Consider the following 20,040-nt stretch of genomic DNA (forward strand, 5'->3'; position numbering starts at 1 on the left):
AGAACTTGGGAACAGAGCAGCTGTGAAATCTGTCTGTCTTTGTTATTATGCTCATCGTCTTTTAGTTTACATTTTGACTGCACAATTCTGAGCTTTTTGTTATGTACAAAAACAACATTGTTTTCTTTTATTTATGGAGCATTATTATTTAATACAGACCTTCCCAAAGGTCTGTTTTTTTGGACACTGCTAGCACGGGGCGCCCACAGAGACGCAAAGCAGGAGATGAAGCATCGCTGAATATGTTTCCAAACCAACTTCATTCAAGCCAAAGACTAGAAAATATGGTGAAGCAAATCTTCCCTTTGGTTTCACCTGCACAAGTGCCGAGGTAGGTCTCCCCTACAGAATTAGTTTTCCCTGTGTCGGGAGCAGCGCTGGGCTCTTCAGATCACAGACAAACATTATCCCACAGTTGTTTATGTTTTTAAACCCATTTTGCACAGAGAGGCATTTTTTGAAAAATACATTGATAGCAATGTTGAATATTATTACACATGAAAAAAAACAACTACACGCAAAATAATCACACCGTGACGCCTCTGCCTTTGTAAATAGAGGAACAGTAACTGCGTGTTTATATGTAAGCATGTAAAACCTGAAGATAGTCAGATTAACAGTAACAGTATTTTGTCTCTCTGCAATTCATCTCATGTAAACGTGGCGTGCAGCGTGACGTGAAAAAAGGCACATACCTTTGATGTTGCGTGACGAACTCTGTATTCCTCGTCCACACTTAAACGGAAAAAAATGAGTTTTAAAAAATCTCCGTTTTCGGTGATAGGAAACGCCGTTTACGTGTGGACGAAACAGCTGCGTTTTCAAAAATACCCGCATATGTTTGAAGGTAGCCTAAAAGAGTTAGTAGTTTACTTTATTACTACCTGTCATTTATTGCAGATTACTTGTATTTGCTTAATTGTTTACTAAATGTTTGAGGTGTGAAAGAAAGATGGAGCAAAATATGGGTGTGTGGTTGGAGGATGTGTTCGTGCATGTGCGTGCGAGAAGGGGGGGTGCGAACATTTTTCTTGTAAAACAAAGGGGGGCCTAGCAAAAAAAGTTTGGGAACCACTGATTTAATAAATGCTGATAATTTATTTTTGAGTAATTTCTTCATGTACATCTACGCTGTATGTTAATAAAAGTGCCTGTGTGACATCTGGGCCACAGCTTTGACTAAGAACTCTCTTTTTGTTCTTACCTTATGGCTTTAAAAAAAATTATCGAGATATATATCGTATATCGCCATCCAGCTAAAAAATATCGAGATATGAATTTTGGGTCATATCGCCCAGCCCTAATTTGAGTCAATCAAATTTAGGGCTGCTGGCTCTTTTTTTAACGTGGTACGCACAATGACACACCTTCAGGTTTAGTTTTGAATCTGTTTCCTGAATAATAACAACAAAAAAGGCTAAAGCAGAGACATGACAACAGACTTTATTTTGTAATGAATTAAATGGAGTGAAGCTTGTGAGCTCAGGCTGGTAAGTCATACACACTCTCTCTCCTTATGTTATACACCTGCTATCTCTCCTTATGTCATATACCTGCCGAAACCTTAGCGGTCTTCCTCCATTCCCAGATTTCCCATTTCTCCCTCTGACATATTAATGGCTCTGCTGTCCTGGGTCTCTACCTCCATCAACCTGTAGGCTCCATGGAGGATGTTTAGTCATCACTCCCTAGTTTCTGTGTGAATCATATTTGGTGGGAGTGATGAGCTTGAAGCCTAGACATCAAACATTAAGTGAAAACAGAACTGTCTTTTGTGGTAGGACTTGGTGAAATAACGCAAATTGCAATATACCTTTAGAAAGTTTCAGAGTGCTTTGTATCAACTCAACCTTACTCTAAAAGCACCACATGCTGACATTTGGTCAGTCTCGAGGGCCCTTTAGCATCTTTACAAAGTGCAGACCAGAATGCAAGAGCACAGGGGTCCATCTGGCCAGCTGACCTAAAAGCAGTTGCACCTTTTAAAAATACTGTATCTGCTGTACAGCCAATACTACAGAAGACTAAGACTAACCAACGAAGAATGAAAGGCGTATTATGAAGTGAAAAAGTCAAACATGTTCATGAATTGCTGGGCTCGGGCTGCCAGACAGTGCACTTAGCTCCCAGTGTTTCAGTCCACTTTGTTGCTTTGTTGATCTGTTTGCACACATTTAAATATTTTATTCCACCATGCAAGCCCTGGATGACTCTGCACTGCAAAAACCATTCTAAATCTGTTTTCATTGTGCCTCGGTGCACTTTTCAATCTGAATGACTATGGTGCTTTAAATTATACAATGCATTTCATTTCTGCAGGCTTCTTTTCTTCCAGAGACTCTTGCTCTCTTTGACGACAGCTAATAGGATTTCGAGCTCATGGATCTGCAGTTTGCATCTACTTTAAAATCCAGGTTGGCCTGATCAGGTCAGTCACAGATCCCTCTTGAGCTGAAGCTTTTTGTCCCTGATGTGCTGCAGGAGAATTTTCCCTCTCTGCTCCACCATGTGGATGAGAGGCCTGAGACCGCTGGACCCGCCGTGGCTGTCCCAGAATTCCCTGTCTGTGTAAAGGGAGCGTAGCAGAAGACTTTCCAGACAGCCTGAGCGCAGCACAGACACAGCTTTCTCTGGAAATCTGACAAAAGACATAACATTGGTTTTGATATGTTGTAGCTTTAATGGCTGTTTCACAGACTAGAAAACTAAAATATTTGTGTGCAGACACTAAAGATCGTCATGTTCTTTATTCGTCACAATATAGGAAAAAACAAAGAACCTGCTCATGATTTAGGTTTTCTCACAGTCTTAGCAGTGCCAGGGATAAAACGATGGCGCCAAGCCTGATTTGTACAGAACACTTTAAAAGAAGAAAATGCTTTACCATGAAAAGTTCAAAAAATTGCCCTGAGCATGCTGCTAGAATAAAGGCTACAAGGCTACTGAAGGCTGACAACTTAGCCTGAGGGTGGCACAAGAAGAAAACTTGTGGATTATCAAAAAAAGGTTCATTCTGCTGGGATGCTCTTCTACTTCAATGTTGAGGTTACAAACAAACTGTATATTATTTAATATACGAGTACACTGTTAGACTTGGTGACGGTGCTAGAGGTGGAGTCACTCTGTGCCACAAGAAGAATTCATGTTGATAGTGATTATTACACAGCAGATACTCCCTCAGCCATCATTAGCTTTTGAACCCGGCTGATTCATTAAAAGGAAGCTGACACTTTTCTTCATTACCTCTCAGGGGCGTGGCTTAACAGCCCCATTTCAGCTTCTTCTAAAAAATCAAAAAGCAACAACTACACAGCAATTAAAAAACATGTTGTCCTTCTCTTTGAGTTTGTGTAAATATAAATAAAGTTTTGAAAACTCTACCACCCTTCATACTGTATGCGTCCCACTGCATACCATACCCTTTACTCTGCAAAGGTGAAATTCAACTTAAGGATGTGTAAGAAAGAGATTTTGTTTAATTATTACACAAGATGCATTCTATACAACACAATCTTTTAAAAACTGCATTTTTAAAAGTCACCTGAAGGTTGACTCTTATCCTTGGATGTGCTGTTATATTTTTATGGGCAAGCCATGTTTATGGACATGTGTTCACAAATAAAATCAACAGAACTCACTAAATTTTCAACCAGAGTGGTTTCATATCTATTTACCTATCTATCTATCTATATATATATATCTATATATATCTATATATATCAATATATATATATATATATATATATATATATATATATCTATATATATATATATATATATATATATATATATATATATAGTCACTGGATATCTATATCCAGTGGCTTGCAAAAGGCCCCCTTGAACTTTGCCACATTTTGTCACATTACAGCCACAAACATGAATCAATTTTATTGGAATTCCACGTGAAAGACCAACACAAAGTGGTGTACACGTGAGAAATGGAACGAAAATCATACATGATTCCAAACACTTTTTACCAGTGTTGGTCAAGTTACTTGAAAAAAGTAATCAGTAACTAATTACTGATTACTTCCCCAAAAAAGTAATCCTGTTACTTTACTGATTACTTATTTTCAAAAGTAATTCATTACTGAGTTACTTTTTAAAAACACGATTTACAACCTGAAAAGGTGATAAAACGATAGATCTTTCAGCCCAATTCTACTTTTTCTGCATAATCCATCATACAAAATGTAATCAAATGGAAAAGTCTCTTTTTAAAACTTGTTTTATTAGTTTCAATCTTTTAACTTTATGCATCAAGCAAGAATTTAATTAAATTTTATATGCAACATTCTCTGACTAGAAGAAATTTGTTTAATATTTAAACCTATTTTCTGCACATTCAAGCACATAAAATATTTTTTTTTGTGTTTACACTCACTCTTTCAAATAGATGCAAGTAAAACACAGCAGAAAATAAATAAAGTCAAAGACTAGCGGTCCTGTTGCTCTATTTTCACCTGTAAAGCAGAAGTAGGTAGGTGGAGGTTTACCCTGGTGCAGGTGTGCCGCAGCGGTCAGTGGAAGAATCCGCGAGTTTCTCTGTGAATTTCCCATTACGTCGTAGCTACTCGGTGCTTGTTTAGGGGTTTTTTTTCACTGTAAAAACAGGTTTTCTTCCCACGCACAACGGATGCTAATGTTTTTGTCACTTTTTATGGAATCAAACTCAAAGTAAGGTCAGTACTTCCACACTTTAAACGCTGCACGCTCATACTCTCTCCCGCACTCGATATATTATCCATTATTGATCTGCACACAGCTGTTGTCACGAACGTCGCACTCGCTTACGTCGCTGTCATGAGACATTCTCGCAAAAAAAAAATCACGGTTTTAGTAACGCAGCGTTCCTACGGGAAAGTAATGGTAATCTAGTTACCGTTTTTGCAATAGTAATCCCTTACTTTACTCGTTACTTGAAAAAAGTAATCAAGTCATCTCTGCTTTTTACAAATAAATAACTGTGTGTGTGTGTATACATATATATATATATATATATATATATATATATATATATATATATACACAAAAGGGGTGCAACAATACTCGGTATTGAACCGTTCGATACAGTGCTTTCAGTTCGGTACGCAAATGTATCAAACAAGCTAGCAAGACAGAAGCTAAGCTCGTTGCAACATGGCAACTGCCTCAACGCTAGCCAAAACTGAACCTCCCCCACCCTCATTCAGATGTGGCGTTTGGAACTATTTTGGTTTTCATGTGAAGTATGACCCTGATGGTAAGCTCGTCATGGACTAAAGTAAAACAGTATGTCGGATGTGCCATGCAATGCTCAATTACATTGGTGGGAACTAGTGCGTTAGCGCAGTTAGCTCGTTAACGTGTTGACGCCGTCCAGCCCCACACACGGGGCGATCCGCGGTAACTGGTTAACGGAGATTTGCGGCATTATGGCGTTAATGTCATTTTAATGAGATTAACGCTGACAGCACTAGTGGGAACACAACAAATATGACTGCACATTTACGCCGACATCATCCTAGTGCAAAGACAAGTGGAAGCAGACAAAAACAACAAGCACGCATGCTACAAACTTTACCCGAGTCATTTAGACAGCTGTTAGCACATGATTCACCTTATGGGGACCTGATATGTTTAATATGCTGCTGAGAATATAGCCCAGAAGAAGCGTATAGTATAGCTTTTATTTTGAAAAGAGACATTTCTCTGTAATAAACTCTCTTTTCCAAAGAAGAGGGATTTCTCGATCAGATAGATTGTTTTTATTTTATTATTTTGTTGTTTCAGCAACATTACATTTAAAAACTGTACTTTTGAGGTAAAATATATATTTAGAATTTTAATAAATGACAAATTAAAAAGGCATGAACATGTTTTTGTATCAAAACACTCTGACACTGACTCACAAAAAGCACTGCTTGCTGTTGTATCTTCTGAACTGAATTGGAATAATGGTGTTCTGGACTTTTCTGATTTGTTGTGTTCATGCTTTCACACAGAGTACTATACTCCTGTATAGGAGATGTCGTGCATGTGAGTGTTCATACTACATGTTTGCTTCTTTCTGCTGGAACAATGGCGTTTAACTTACTGTTTGTAATCTGCTCTTTAATTCAGTTTTGTTGGCTCTTCGGGTTAAACAAAGCCAGATTTCCTGTTGTTGCCTTTGAATATTTGTGCCTTTTGTTCTTTCTGCAATTTATCTGAAGTTAATTTTGTTTTGTCCATAGTTCTCTTCTTCTGAGTCTCTGCGTGATTTTTCACAAACAGATCAATAATCATACAGGGAGATTTTTAATGAAGATTTTCACAAACAAGGAAAAGGGAGGCCATACATTATTATTAATATTATATTATTATTACTTTTTTATTTTACAATGCTGTGCCATACTAGATTTTTGTGATAGTGCAGTGCAGACTTCTGTCAGGTTGGAAAGCCATTTGGTGATTCAAGCTTCCTGAATCAATAAGTGATAAGCAAAAAGCTTTAGAATAATATTAGCCATTCTCTAGTGCTACAAGAGCAGCAAAGGTCAACAAATCACCACACTAAAAAGAAAAAAGAGAAAGAAAAAGACAAAAACAACTTTTGGAACCTAAATCTTTCTAGTAGTTTAGTTTAATGTTTTTTATTCATCAGCCAAGAAATTCATGAATCTAATTCCAGTAGACCGACGCTGCTGCAGCTGTTGTGGACAAAAAAAGATGATATGTGTATAAAAGAAGATGTAATTTTTGAGCTTTGTTTGTATGACTGACCTAGAGGTCAGCTCAAATCCAGCTCTTTATGAGCAAATCTACTCTTTGCTCATAAAGAGCAAAGTTTGAAGCCTGAGCTTTGGGCCTAATTTAACTTCAATATTTCACACTATGTTTATTATGAGCATGAACAATTTAACAGTATAGTAATGACATATTTATTGACAAAAAACATGTATTTTATAAATTCAAATTAAACCTTCAACCCAGTAAAGTGTACAAAAAAGGAAGAATAACTATCATGTGAAAATGAATGTATATTAAAATGTAATTATATTAATTAAATACAGCAAGTTGTAAGACTTTGAGAAAATTTAGTCCTGTAACACCTCTGAAAACTAACAAGTTTCTCTTTTATTTAGCTCTTTAATCTTCAGTCATGAGAAATAATATGTGACTTTAACATTCTATTTTTATTCAGCTCCAAGTCCAGGCTTAAGATATTTAAGAGAATTTTATGGAAGAGCTTAGTAATCCTAAGTGACAGACAAAGGGGAATTTCTATCAGAGCTGATTCATTCGGTATACTGAATAGCAGGCTAATTGAAAGCACGCTAATCTAATCAGACAGACCTTGTAACAAAAATCTAACAAGCTTCCAGTGGACGTTTCTGTGCTGCTGATTTGAAAGCTGTTCAAATCAGAAACGTCACCAGGGAAATATGTTGTTGGATGTGTTTTATTTTTTCCTGGAACATTTCCTTACATCATTGTTTCTACCCGCTGTGAGCTAAAATGAGTTTCTCAATCGGCATGGTGTCATTTGTTGAACCTCACTGCTAGACTGAAGGACACGCACACAAAAAAAATCTCATTTTCCTGCTTCTTCTCTGACATAACGTTTTATACTCACTCATCAATGCCCTCAACCAGCTTGAAGTTGAGGTTGTCTGTGGACTGTTGTGGTCTCCCTGCATTATCTATAAACACCAGTGTGGAGGGATCCGTCTTCCTCACCTGAGAATACACACAAACATACACAGTTAACATAGAGCCTACTGTTTGCTCACCAAGAAAGAAGTGTGCACCGATTGGAAGTGAGTAACATTAAACGTAATACAATATTAACAAGAATGAAAAAAGTTGATAAACTACATGTCATGGCCCTGGGTCATGTGACCCAGTATTCTGAGTTTCTTGGTGTTTTGTTATTCTTTTTAGTCTAGTTTCATTTTGGTTTATCTAGTTACATTCTGCCATGTTTCATGTCCAAGTTTTCTTTGTTTGTCAAGTTCAAGTCATGTCTGGATCTCCTTATGTTTCCTGTTTTATTTTGAAAGAGTTTTGTGTTATGTTTAGTTTCACGTGTCCTGTCATTATGTTAATTGTTGTCAGCTGTTTTCCCCATGTGATTCTACTTCCTTTGATCATTCCTATGTGTATTTAGTAGGGGTGCAACGATACTCGTATCGATATCGAACCGTTCGATACAGTGCTTTCGGTTCGGTACGCATATGTATCAAACGATACAACATTTTTAATTTATTTTATCAACTTTCCTTCTGACGATGCTATCTGTGTTGAGCGCTCAGTGGATCTGCGCTCGACAGTGCAGCCTAGGCGGAGTAGTCGAACACAGATTCACTGAGCGCAGGGCAAGCTAGCGAGACAGAAGCTAGGCTAGTTGCAACATGGCAAATTGAACCTCCCCCACCCTCATTCAGATCTGGCGTTTGGAACTATTTTGGTTTTCATGTGACGTATGACCCTGAAGGTAAGCGCGTCATGGACTAAAGTAAAACAGTATGTTGGATGTGCAAGCAATGCTCAATTGGTGGGAACTAGTGTGTTAGCGCACTTAGCTCGTTAATGTGTTGACGTCTTCCAGCCCCACTCATGAGGCGATCCGCGGTAGCTCGTTAACGGAGATTTGCCGTGTTGTGACGTTAATGTCATTTCAGATTAACGCTGACAGCACTAGTGGGAACACAACCAATATGACTGCACATTTACTCCGACATCATCCTAGTGCAAAGACAAGTGGAAGCAGACAAAAACAAGCAGGCATGCTACAAACTTTATCCGAGTCATTTAGACAGCCGTTAGCACATGATTCTCCTTATGGGGACCTGATATGTTTAATATGCTGCTGAGAATATAGCCCAGAAGAAGCGTATAGTATAGCTTTTATTTTGGAAAGAGACATTTCTCCATAATAAACTCTCTTTTCCAAAGATGAGTGATTCCTCAATCAGATACAGGGCTCGCAAAATCGCTAGCCCGACGTCCTGGGGCTTTTTTCCAGTCGGGCTACCAAAATCTATCTCTGCCCTGCCCGTCGGCCTATCGTAGGAAGGAAAACTATATGTCAATGCTTTTGCATTCTTTCGGAAATGTAGCTGGGTAATTATGTCATTGGCATCGGCCACTGTCAATATGTGACATACTGAAATCGCGTTTGAATTTGCGCTTGTTTTTTGCTTTCACTTTGCAATCGCGTGAACTGTGTATAGAGAGCGACAGTACTGATTGGTGAGTGATGATAATTTGCGCACCAATTCCTCTGACATCGTCTTATCAATCGTTAGCTTACTATGCAAACATGACAAGTGAAATCTCCTGCAGCTTAAACATGTGAGAGGTTGATCACGCAGAGAATCGCTGAGCTTATGTGAGTGCGTGTGTAAAAGCAGCAGGATATATATTTTAGTTCTGCTGAGCCAAATAAGACAGGTCAGGGTGAAGAAGTGACAGCCAAAGAAAAGCTTACCACAAAACGGAAAAGTTATGACAAATCAGACTATAAGGAAAAAAGAAAGTGCAGCTTTATGGTTTCATGGACAAAAGAATTTCTGTGGCTGCAATATGACGAGCTAAATAACCAGGGCTGCACATAAGTGGTCCGCAGGTGCGCATTCGCTGTCAAAATAAAAACCCGCACAAGATAAGAAGTTGCAGCGCGTGTTTGCGTACATAAGATTTTCAGGAGGAGGACAGACATTTGTTTAGAACTCTTAAAGATGTCGAAGAAGCTCCTTTAAGCAATTACTGTGATGTTCCTCCACCTCCAAAGAAATGTCAGAAGGAGTTCGAACCACAAAAGAAGCACGTATTCTCGGAAAAGTGGTTGCAGGAGGTGAGCTGGCTTCAAACAAATGATGAACGCACAGAGATGTGGTGCAGAATGTGCCGTGAAAATTTAATAAATGACAAATTAATAAAAAGGCATGAACATTTTTTTTGTATCGAAAAAATATCGAACCGTGACACCAAAGTATCGAACCGAACCGTGAATTTTGTGTATCGTTGCACCCCTAGTATTTAGTCTGTGTGTTTCCACTCAGTCAATGTCAGATCGTCTGTTAACCTCACCACAGTTTTCATAGGTTTACTCCATTGTTTCTCTGTATTTTCTAGTTTACTCAGTGGTCACAGTTTGTCATAGTTTTTCACTGAGTGTCACAGCCTTTTTGTTAACACAGTGTTCATAGCCTCCTTAGTTTCCCGTGTTCCTTGTTTTGTCTTCTACAATCAGCCAATAAAGGCTCGCTTTATTTTTGAAACTACGTTTTGTCTCCACCGTGTCTGCATCTGGGTCTACCTCTTTCCTCACACCGGCGCACCCCGCCGTGACACTACAGACGTCACGATCCTGGGTCGTTTTTTGTTTTCTTATACTTTGATGTTTACGGTTTATATTTAAGTCTCATTTAGTTATCTTAAGCTCATTTCTATTTTGCCTAGGTTCTGTTTATTAGAGTCCCCCTAGTGTCTTCACCCCCTTGTGTTTAATGCGTTTCAGTAATGTTTTTGTCTGCCGTCTCCCCCTTGCTTACACGTATTCCCCTTGTGAACCATTCCTTTTCCTCCCAGCCATCATGGCCTGTTTGTGCTTAGTTATGTCCATGTCTCATCTCCAGTTCCCTTCTTCCTCCATATTTGTAGTGTGCGTGTTTCTCGCCAATCCATTGTGTTAAGTCTATGTGTCTTAGGTCGTGTCCAAATTCATGGGCTGCATTCTCCTGAGGACGCATTTGAAGGCCGATTATGTCACAGCGACGCGCCGAAGGCTGTCCAAATTTGTAGACTCCTCCGAATGCAGCCGACAAATGTGTCCTCTTTTTCCCCGAATTTGAAGGATGGGTCGGGTGTGTCCTTCGTGGCCCACCATATCCCAGAAATCATAGCGCGGCCCAACAATGGCGGCCGCTACTAAGTTTTTAATATTACTCTTATTACTCTTTCTGGGTCACAAAATAAACATATTTTCAGGTGAGAATGCAGCTGTGTAAACTTCAAATATCTGCTCGGTTTATCGAGATAACACAACGCAAAAGTGCTCCGATGTTTTCGGAAACTAGCTAGCCGGGAGCTCGAGGGTCACTAGAGCCGGCGAGAACGGCAAACTCCCAGCACATCATTTTCAGATCACCGCGGTCTTTTGCTACTCAGGTTAAACGTGATATAAAAGTCACTTACCTAAAAATGTTATTGTTTGGCTTTTTTCAGTGTTTTATTTGTTCGTGAGTAAATCGGTTTGGCTGAGATTAAAATTATTAGATTAGATTAGATAAAATAAAACTAGCTGTGTGGTTCTCACACAGCTGAATAAACATCAAACAGAAAACTGATTAAACAGAAGTGTAAGATGGTCGAGAATTTACACCAGTGTCCTGTTATATTTTAGATAGCAAGGAGCAGACGGCCGAGTTTATTAAACTCCACCGAGACAGCGGTGACGCAAATCTGAAGGCTAGACCGTCCAATTTCACAGCCGTTTACTTCCGGCCTACCAGATCTTCTGAGGACCCGGCCCACGTAGACCGCGAAGGACGGGTCCTCAAGAGGATGCAGCCCATTAATGTGGACACAACCTTAGTCTATCATGTGTCCCATGTCTGCCTCCCATTATGTTTCCTGTTTTATTTTGAAATGCTCTGGTGTTCTGTGCTCAGTGTGTTTAGTTTCACTTCCCCTGTGTCGTCATTATGTTAAGTCAACCCATTGCTTCCCCATGTGTTTCCACGTCACCATATCACCTCCTGCGTGTATTTAGTCTCTGAGTTTTCATTCATTCCTTGTCCAGTCTGGGGGGATTTCATGTATTCATGTCAAGCCTTCCTGGTCCAGGTATTTCATGCCAGGTTTTAATGTTCATGTTCCAGGTTTTTTTTGTTAGCGTTAGATCACACAGTTTTGGTTATAGTTTAGTTTCACCCTTACCCTTTTGTTTTGTACTGTCAGCACTGTCAGTGTCAGCACTTGGGTCCTCACTCCACACAGTCTGCTTCACCCAGATTGTGACAACAGATTTATATAATTTTGTGCAGTTTCTTTACAAAGGGGATAAAATACATTATGTGTGTCCCTAAATAAAAAAGATAAGTGAAACCACAGTTCACCTTTAACGGTTTCTTTAAATAGTGTGTCACCATTACACAGATTGAAAGACACATGACAGTCCACTTGGACCGTGTCAAACTGCATTCGAAGCATTTCAGTATTTCATTCTTACATTAACCCAAGTGGCTTTTCCAGACATGAAATCTTCGCTTCATAAACAAAACATTTAACGACCTCCCCTGTACCCTTAGCAAATCAGCATGAGACCTATGGCAGTGAAACAATGAGAACTGATATTTTCTATTAAGACAGACTCTACTGTAAGAAAATACTAGAAACTGTGTGGGGTCTTGGATGTTGTATCAGCAATCTGGATAAATCAATTCAGTTAAGCTGGGCATACACTGTGCAAATTTTTTTCAGTCGCGTTATTCAGCTCCTGCTCGAACTGTACGATTGACTCGCAGGGGTTAGAATTTCATAGGTCATGATGCAGGTCTCACACTATACGGCCCGATGCTCTGATGCGACCTGAGTGCTCGCACTGTGCGTCCATAACATGAAGGTTATAACAGAAAATCTGTCGCTCGCTCTCCCTTTCTCTCCCTCTCTGTTTTTCACGCACACCGCCACCATCAACTTTGCTAAATTGCTAATGAAAAACATTGATCAGGCAGCTGTGATTGAGCAGCAATGTCCATCCAATTATTTTCACGGTTGTTGTGGTCGTGATAATTTTGTGAGGCCACATCGAAAAGGCTCAGATGAGCTTGCCAAAGTTCTGCCTCCATCGCTTGTGTCCAGATCATACGCTGCACCACCGTGCTGCTCCGTCTTTTCACTTTCATTTCTGTGTTTGTGTGTGCGCAGTGTGAGAGTTTGCGGTGACACCCTCACAACGGCCGACAAGATTTCAAACAGGTTTGATTTTCTTACGACCAAGTGATTGATGATCGGGAGCTGGTCAAGAGGTGTTAATCGCTTCTCGTTACCCCACGTATACTACACGATGCACGACACACGATGAAGGCCAAACTCGGGCCGATCACCAAAACGGTCGCACGACTGAAAAATTGGCTCAAAATGAGCAGAAAAAAATCACACAGTGTGAGCCCAGCTTTAGAGAACATTATTTGATGGAATACTTTATAATAATAAAAACCTTTTCTGGATAAATCAATGTGCGACTCAATGATTACCTGTTGGGTGTGGAAAAGACATTACATTGTTTATTATCCCATCCTGATCCGTCCACATGATAATGAAATTAGCTACTGTGCCACCTGCGTGGGTTGCTTGTGATTTGCTACATGCCATATAAACTTGCCAGCATTTATCAAAGCCAATATTACACATTGCAACATTCAGATAATAAAATACACTTTAGATTTGTGTGAGTCCCATTAGTAGCTGTATTTTGGCAGATACAGTGGGATGCAAAAGTTTGGGCAACCTTGTTAATAGTCATTATTTTCCTGTATAAATCGTTGGTTGTTACAATAAAAAATATATTTAACTGACATTTTTTTATTGTAACAACCAACTCAACCAAATCACAAGCTGATGTAAAACCCCGGCTGGTTCCAGGCCCGGCATAAAAATCAATGCCAAACCAAATATGTCAACTTCCAACTCAATTTTGTGGTTACAAGCAAAGTTTTCTGAACATGTAATTGAAGCTAGTATTTTACTGTTAACCTCACATGCACATAATTTAGTGACTAAGAAAATTAAAGTTGCCAAAGCTGTTATCTAAACATGCAAATCTTAGTAAAACTCACCACAACAATAGGCAAAAGTGGAGAAAACCCAAAAAGCTACTGAATGATGTTTTAGGTGACATATTTTTAGGTTTTTTAATAGCGCATCACTCACTGTAAAAACTCGTCTGCCTCACTGTGCTGAGTCTCCTCTTCCCCCTGATGCTTCAAAGTAAATTAAGTCTGCTTTGTTTATCAAAATACCTCTATCATTAAGGACCAGAAATATGTGGGACAGGGGAACTCATTAAGGAGTTACGGGACAGAGCATCATAGCTTTGAGCCATCCAAAGCCGCTGCTTGTCCTCACAACATCTCTGACTTTCAAATAAACGATACAGATGCTGTGGCTGATACACAGCATCTGTATCAGCCACAAGAGCTGCAGAGTAAGATGATTAGTTTGACCGTCAATTTAGATACTCTCCTCCATAAAATGCACATTCCAATAAAGCTAGCCACAGAATAACAGTGTCCACGCATTTCAGTTGTAAAATAAAACGTTTGCTTTTCAGTGGCAAAAGGTTTTGCAGTGGTGCAGAATGATCATAATATGGATTTAACTGTAGTCTAGCATCTTTTACTAGGTAATATTATGGTATATTTAGAGTATAGAAATAGTGCTTGAATTTGATGACAACAACACATCTGAAAAAGCCAGGACAGGGCCACATTCACCACTGTGTAGCTTCCCTCTTCGTCCATAAACATCTGGAAACTGAAAGAGAGCAGCTGCTAAACTTTTTGGAGAAGACTGTTGTTATTTTTGTCTGATATAGGACTCTAGCTCCTCAGCAATCTTGGGTCTTAACTAACTTTATTTTTCAGTTCATGATGTGCCAGAAGGTCTAAAGTACAGGCAGGCCAGGATCCAGACTCTTGTTATAGATGCACTGGCTGTGCCTTTCCAGATGACCAGGCTGCAGACACTAATGCACCCCCATATCAGCTTTGGAAATGAGTGCTGGTTACAACCTGAATGGTAACTCTCCTTATTACTTCAGAGGATGCAGCGTCCGTATTTTCCAAAAAGAAATTCAAATTTCAATTTGTCTAGTCACAGAACAGTTTTTCACTTTGCCTCGGTCCATTTTAGATGAGCTTTGGTCCAGAGGAGACAGCCAGGGTTCTGGATCATTCTCACATATAGCTTCTTTTTTAACCTCCATTTGTGGATGGCACAGCAAAACGTGTTCACAGACAGTTATTTCTGAAATGTTTCTGAGCCCTGCTCTGATTTCCATGTCACATTCATGTCTGTTTTTCATGCAGAGCCCTCAGAGCCCAAAGACCTCAGGCATCCAATATTAATATTTGGTGTTGTCCTTTGCGCTCAGTCATTGCTCCAGCCTCCCAGGATATTTTAATGATGAAATATCCAAAGTCTTTTTTTTTTTATACCCATGACATTACTGACCAGCTGCCTATCTAACTGACTTATGTGCAAAATGTTCCTCCGGCTGATGTGTTCCTTTCATCAAATTCACAATGAGAAAATATTTCAAACATCTGATATATTTTGTATGTTCTATCATTGCATTCAGTGTGCCAACTCTTTTGGCACTGGGTTTGCAGACTTCGTGAAAAACATTAATTTTATGATAAACATTCATGTCAGCAGTGTTACTTCAGTATCAGAGAGCCAAATTAAATTTCAACATCTGCTCAGTGTTTCACAATCAACTTCCACACTCCTGGAGAACGTAGCAGAGGGTCCGACTGTTGACACTGACGCTCACGGTGAGTAGCTCACAGCAGCTAACAGGATAATGACAGCATGTGGCAGGTTGAGGAAAAAGTCTGGGGTGCCTTTCCCAAATATGAATGTAGTGAGTCTTCCTCATCACATTAAGGAAGATCATCACTGGTTAATATCCAAGATAGCATCACCGGGAATTAAAGAATTTCAGAACAGAGCGTCAAAGTGATTGATCGTGGTGATAGCTCTAATTTAGCTTATGCGCAGTGAACACGATCGCTCTCAGGTGCACAGCGCACACCCGAGAAAGCTGAAACACAATCTGCCTTCTCCAGTCACACACATACACATCATCCCCACCTGGACATATGCATTGTGTACACTCTGCAGTCTGGAAATAAAGCCAGTGATGCTCTCACACAGTCATTAAACTACTGTACATATCTCCATTCTTAATCAGAGTCTTTATGGTTGATCATTGGTGCACGTTTACACATGGAACATCATTTTTGATTTAAGAATCCACTTAATTCCAAAATGATGGGGTGGCTGTAGCTCAGGAGGTAGAGCAGGTCACCAACTGATCGGAAGGTTGGTGGTTTGATCCCTGGCTTCTCCAGCCTGCATGTCAAGTATCCTTGGGCAAGATACTAACCCCAAGTTGCTCTCCGATGCATCCATGGGAGTATGACTGTGTGTAAATGTCATTAGCAAGCACTCGGATTAGAGAAAGTGCTTGTGAGATTCGGTGTGATTGGGTGAATGTGGCATGTTGTATAGAGCGCTTTGAGTAGAAAAGCGCTCTATAATAATCAGTCGATTTACCATTTCAGCTGTTGTGCTCATGTTGATTTTTTTAGTATTGATCATACACAGGTAGCCTGACCATTCTCCCTCAGACTCCACAGGAAGAACAAGTGCACAATCCTGTGACCTGTAAAGAAAATGACATGCATGCTCCTGGTGCATTTGTGATACCTTCAGTCTTGGCCCCTTTAAATGGCGATTCCCTAGTTAGGTCATACCTGCAGATGTAGATTTCATCACCAGCGATTATCCCTGATAATGAAGGTCAAGTTGGCCTGACATAGAAGTTGGTGTTTGAGATGAAAGTGCAGATGTGCACCTGTAATCATTGATACAATCTTAAAATATCAACAGTGCTGCCCAAGGGTTCATAAAAAAGGGAGACTGGCCAAATACAAACGTATGTTTCACTTTTTTATGTCACAGAACTGTCTGACTGCAACTTGTATAAAAACAACATCAAACACAGACTAATTGAGAAAATAAGAAGCGAGGAGAGCATGACATTAAAATAGATTTACCTTATCTACATTATATAGTGGAGATATAAAGCATAAGCAGAAATTGTGTTTCCTGAAGTCTTTTTTCTCAAGTTCCATCCTCAAAACTGCCCCCTGTAACTGCTATTGTTTCATATTCAAGGAATATTGGACAATATCCGGTTGATTTAGGGACACCATTTATTTTTATATTAATATTAAAAATGTGCAGCAACATTTAAAATATCAAATTGTTTTTTTCCTCATCACTAAAGATATTCGGCACCCTTGAGAACATGCAGCCCAGAAACCCCTCCACTGCATCAGACGTACAAACAAACAGATGTCAGAAACAGACTGCTGTGTGTCACTCAGAGCGTGCAAAGATGTTCAGCTAACCCAGAGAAAGCACAAAAGCACACAACCCGACTGCTTGTACAAAAACCACACACACCTGCACTAACTTGGACTGACGGGCTGTCGTGGTGTTTTTATTGTCTTTATATTGTTCAAGAGTCTAAATTTCTGTGAGGTTCCAATGTACCTAATGTTGCTTCTTTTGTGCTGCTAAGATGTGTCGAGACTCTCTCTGCAGAGCTTGTTTCCTGCAGGAAATGCTGTGAGCTTTTATCCATTCTTATAAACAATATGAAGCACATGCAGCATAATCAGCTCGGTAACATCTGCCAGGCTCTGAACTCATTTTCTGTCTGTGAATACACACACATCAACACTCGGAGAGTTTAATATCCACTCCTGCTGTATCATGTAAATATAGAACCATTGTCTTTCCACGGAAGAATGACAGCAACAAATTGTTGTGTAATGAAAACTGGGGAGCCAAGGTGGTTTTTATTCAGTACATTCCCACTGATATAATGAATAATGATCTGGCAACAACAGAAAACTGACACTTAAATATTTTTTGATTAAATAACAATTTAGAATGGCAAGAGAAAAGCATTGTTTGCTATCACATCCATCAAACAGTGATCAGTAAAGTGGTCTGCTGACTGAAGATAACTGATTAATGTTTGCCTTGTAGTGTCTCGGGACATAAATTACTTTGATAATGGAACAAAGAGGAAACGTAAGGGTCTACTGTCTGCAGCGACTAGACAGGATGAAAAAGCATTAGGGCAGGCTGTGATACGTACCAGGATGTGAACCAGCAGCAGGTCTTTGGTGTTGGCACACTTTGCATAAAGCAGGTTCTCCACGCAGAGTTCTGCGGGATCAGGTATGAATCCACAGCAGTACCTGTCCAGTCGGTCGTTTACCTGCAAAACAAAGAACATACAATGATAATAATTGACCTAGAGGTTACTAACTGACCTCTGCTGCAGAGCCTTGATCTGCAAATTAGCAGAAAGTTAGCAATGCAAGAATTCTCAAACTGCTGTTATGTGGACATGCATCGGCAGAAGGTTTTCAGGGGCATTTGTTTGCCTTTCTGTTTGTCTGTCAACATGTTTGTGCTAAAGCTACCAGGCTGCACTTTGTGATACTCAGTAGAAAGGTCGAGTGTATGCAAAGGAAGCACGTCTCTAAAATAGTTGCTCCAAGAGTGCCCCTCAGACTTAGTGCTGCAATAATGAAGCTTGGCTAAGACAGAAATACAAACAGTCGCACTAATATAGTTTTTTGGGATAAAAACTATATAGAATAATATTAATATTTAAACATATTAAATATTGCAGTGATTCAAGACAAGTGATTTGTAGTGCAGAAATTAATACAAGGGCACTGTGTAATACATGCAAATTTCCACTTTGATCTTTTAATTGTAATTTATCAAATAAAATATGATTTAAACAAATACATATTTTTTATGACACAGTAAATTAACACTGAGTGGAGGCTTTAGCTGTAGAATTATCAATATCAGATTTAAAGTAACACAATTGAATGATTATTAATTGATAGTAAATAAAACTCTGCTAACAGTTATTTACTGGTTACAAACAATTGAAATTATAATGTTTACTAATTTGTTAAGAATTCCTTTTCAGTTCAATTTAGTTACAGCACCGGTAACAACAACAGCTTTCTCAGGTCACTTTATACTGTAAGATATAGACCCTATGAGCAACATCTAGCAATGGTAGGGAGGAAGTAACCAGTAAGAAAACCAAACCAGTACTAAAATCTTTATTAAAAGCCCAAAGCATTTGGTACTATGAGGACTATGGAGTAGATCTCTAAACAGTATAAGAGCAAAAAAAAAAAATAGTTCAAAAAATAGTTCAAATAACGCATATAAAAGAAGAATCTCTGACTTCTTTCTGCCCTCCTTATAGTCTGTTATTTTACATCTTACTTTTTTTGGCCAAATGATTTGGAATAAAGATCAATGCTTACAAAGGAAAAGACATGGAGCTTTGGGTTAGTCCTGCTTGCTCATCACCCCAGCCACTTATCTGCTTCTGGCTGCTGGCCTGACAGATAATCTCATGGAGTTAAAAAATAGACTCACATTTAGTATCTGTGTTCAAAACAAGAGAAGCACTGATTAGGGCTAAAAGTGAAATTCATAGCTTTGGTTATGAGACATGAATATTCTACACCGCATACTCAGTGATCGCTGCCAAAAAATATGCAAACACATTTGGTGTTATGAACAACTCAGACTATGCTGATATTTGGGAAATGTCCAACCTAATGTGACATCTGTTTAAGTGAATTTAAATTCTACTGACATACCAGGCCAGTGCCTGAACTCAGAGGTTGGTATTATACTTCTGTTGTGTTGACTTCAGACAATGGATTTAACACAACTGAAAAAGAATAGTTGCAGATAACGTCGTGTTACATGTATACAGGACAGGACTGCACTCCACACAAGCACGTCTGTGCACAGTTGTATATAAGGTATAGTCATTGAAACCATACATATTGAAAAATTAAAGCATGTACAATTGCGACTGCAGATGAATTAATAGAACCTTTTAATGTTCTAGTGAAACGAGAGAATGTGGTTTCATATATTTTGAAGTTTATTCTATTTCTATGCAGCAAAGTATTTGAACACAGCTTTTACATTTCAGTGTGAAAAAACGGTGCAACTACTGTGAGAACTGCCCGTGACCTGATATTCTAAGTACTATATTTAACTCAAATAGCTGAGGTAACTGGGCAATTTACTCAAGTGATCATGGAACTTTCCATGGAACAAAAGGTTTTCTTGGCTATTTCTTACCTGCTGCCAAGTCTCTTTTACTTCCTGTAATCTAAGCCTAGCAAGATTAGGGATGACATCCTTCAT

At 39.2% G+C, this 20,040-nt stretch overlaps 1 protein-coding gene across 2 annotated transcripts in view; it reads right to left on the minus strand.

The window, feature by feature from the left end:
• Positions 1 to 1,447: 1,447 nt before the first annotated feature.
• Positions 1,448 to 20,040, minus strand: part of gask1a (golgi associated kinase 1A) — a 94,548-nt gene continuing 75,955 nt past the window's right edge. For both annotated transcript variants that reach the window (XM_035909968.2, XM_006796001.3), the window contains exons 4-6: positions 17,933 to 18,055; positions 7,601 to 7,704; positions 1,448 to 2,638 (exon numbers count right to left, since the gene is read on the minus strand). In XM_035909968.2, coding sequence (XP_035765861.2) covers positions 2,434 to 2,638; positions 7,601 to 7,704; positions 17,933 to 18,055 — 432 coding nt within the window. In that variant the 3' untranslated portion in view covers positions 1,448 to 2,433. The remainder of the gene's footprint in view (positions 2,639 to 7,600; positions 7,705 to 17,932; positions 18,056 to 20,040) is intronic.

The sequence above is a fragment of the Neolamprologus brichardi genome, chromosome 11 (assembly GCF_056152115.1).
Source record: "Neolamprologus brichardi isolate AB-2024 chromosome 11, ASM5615211v1, whole genome shotgun sequence".
Classification (NCBI taxonomy): Eukaryota; Metazoa; Chordata; class Actinopteri; order Cichliformes; family Cichlidae; genus Neolamprologus; species Neolamprologus brichardi.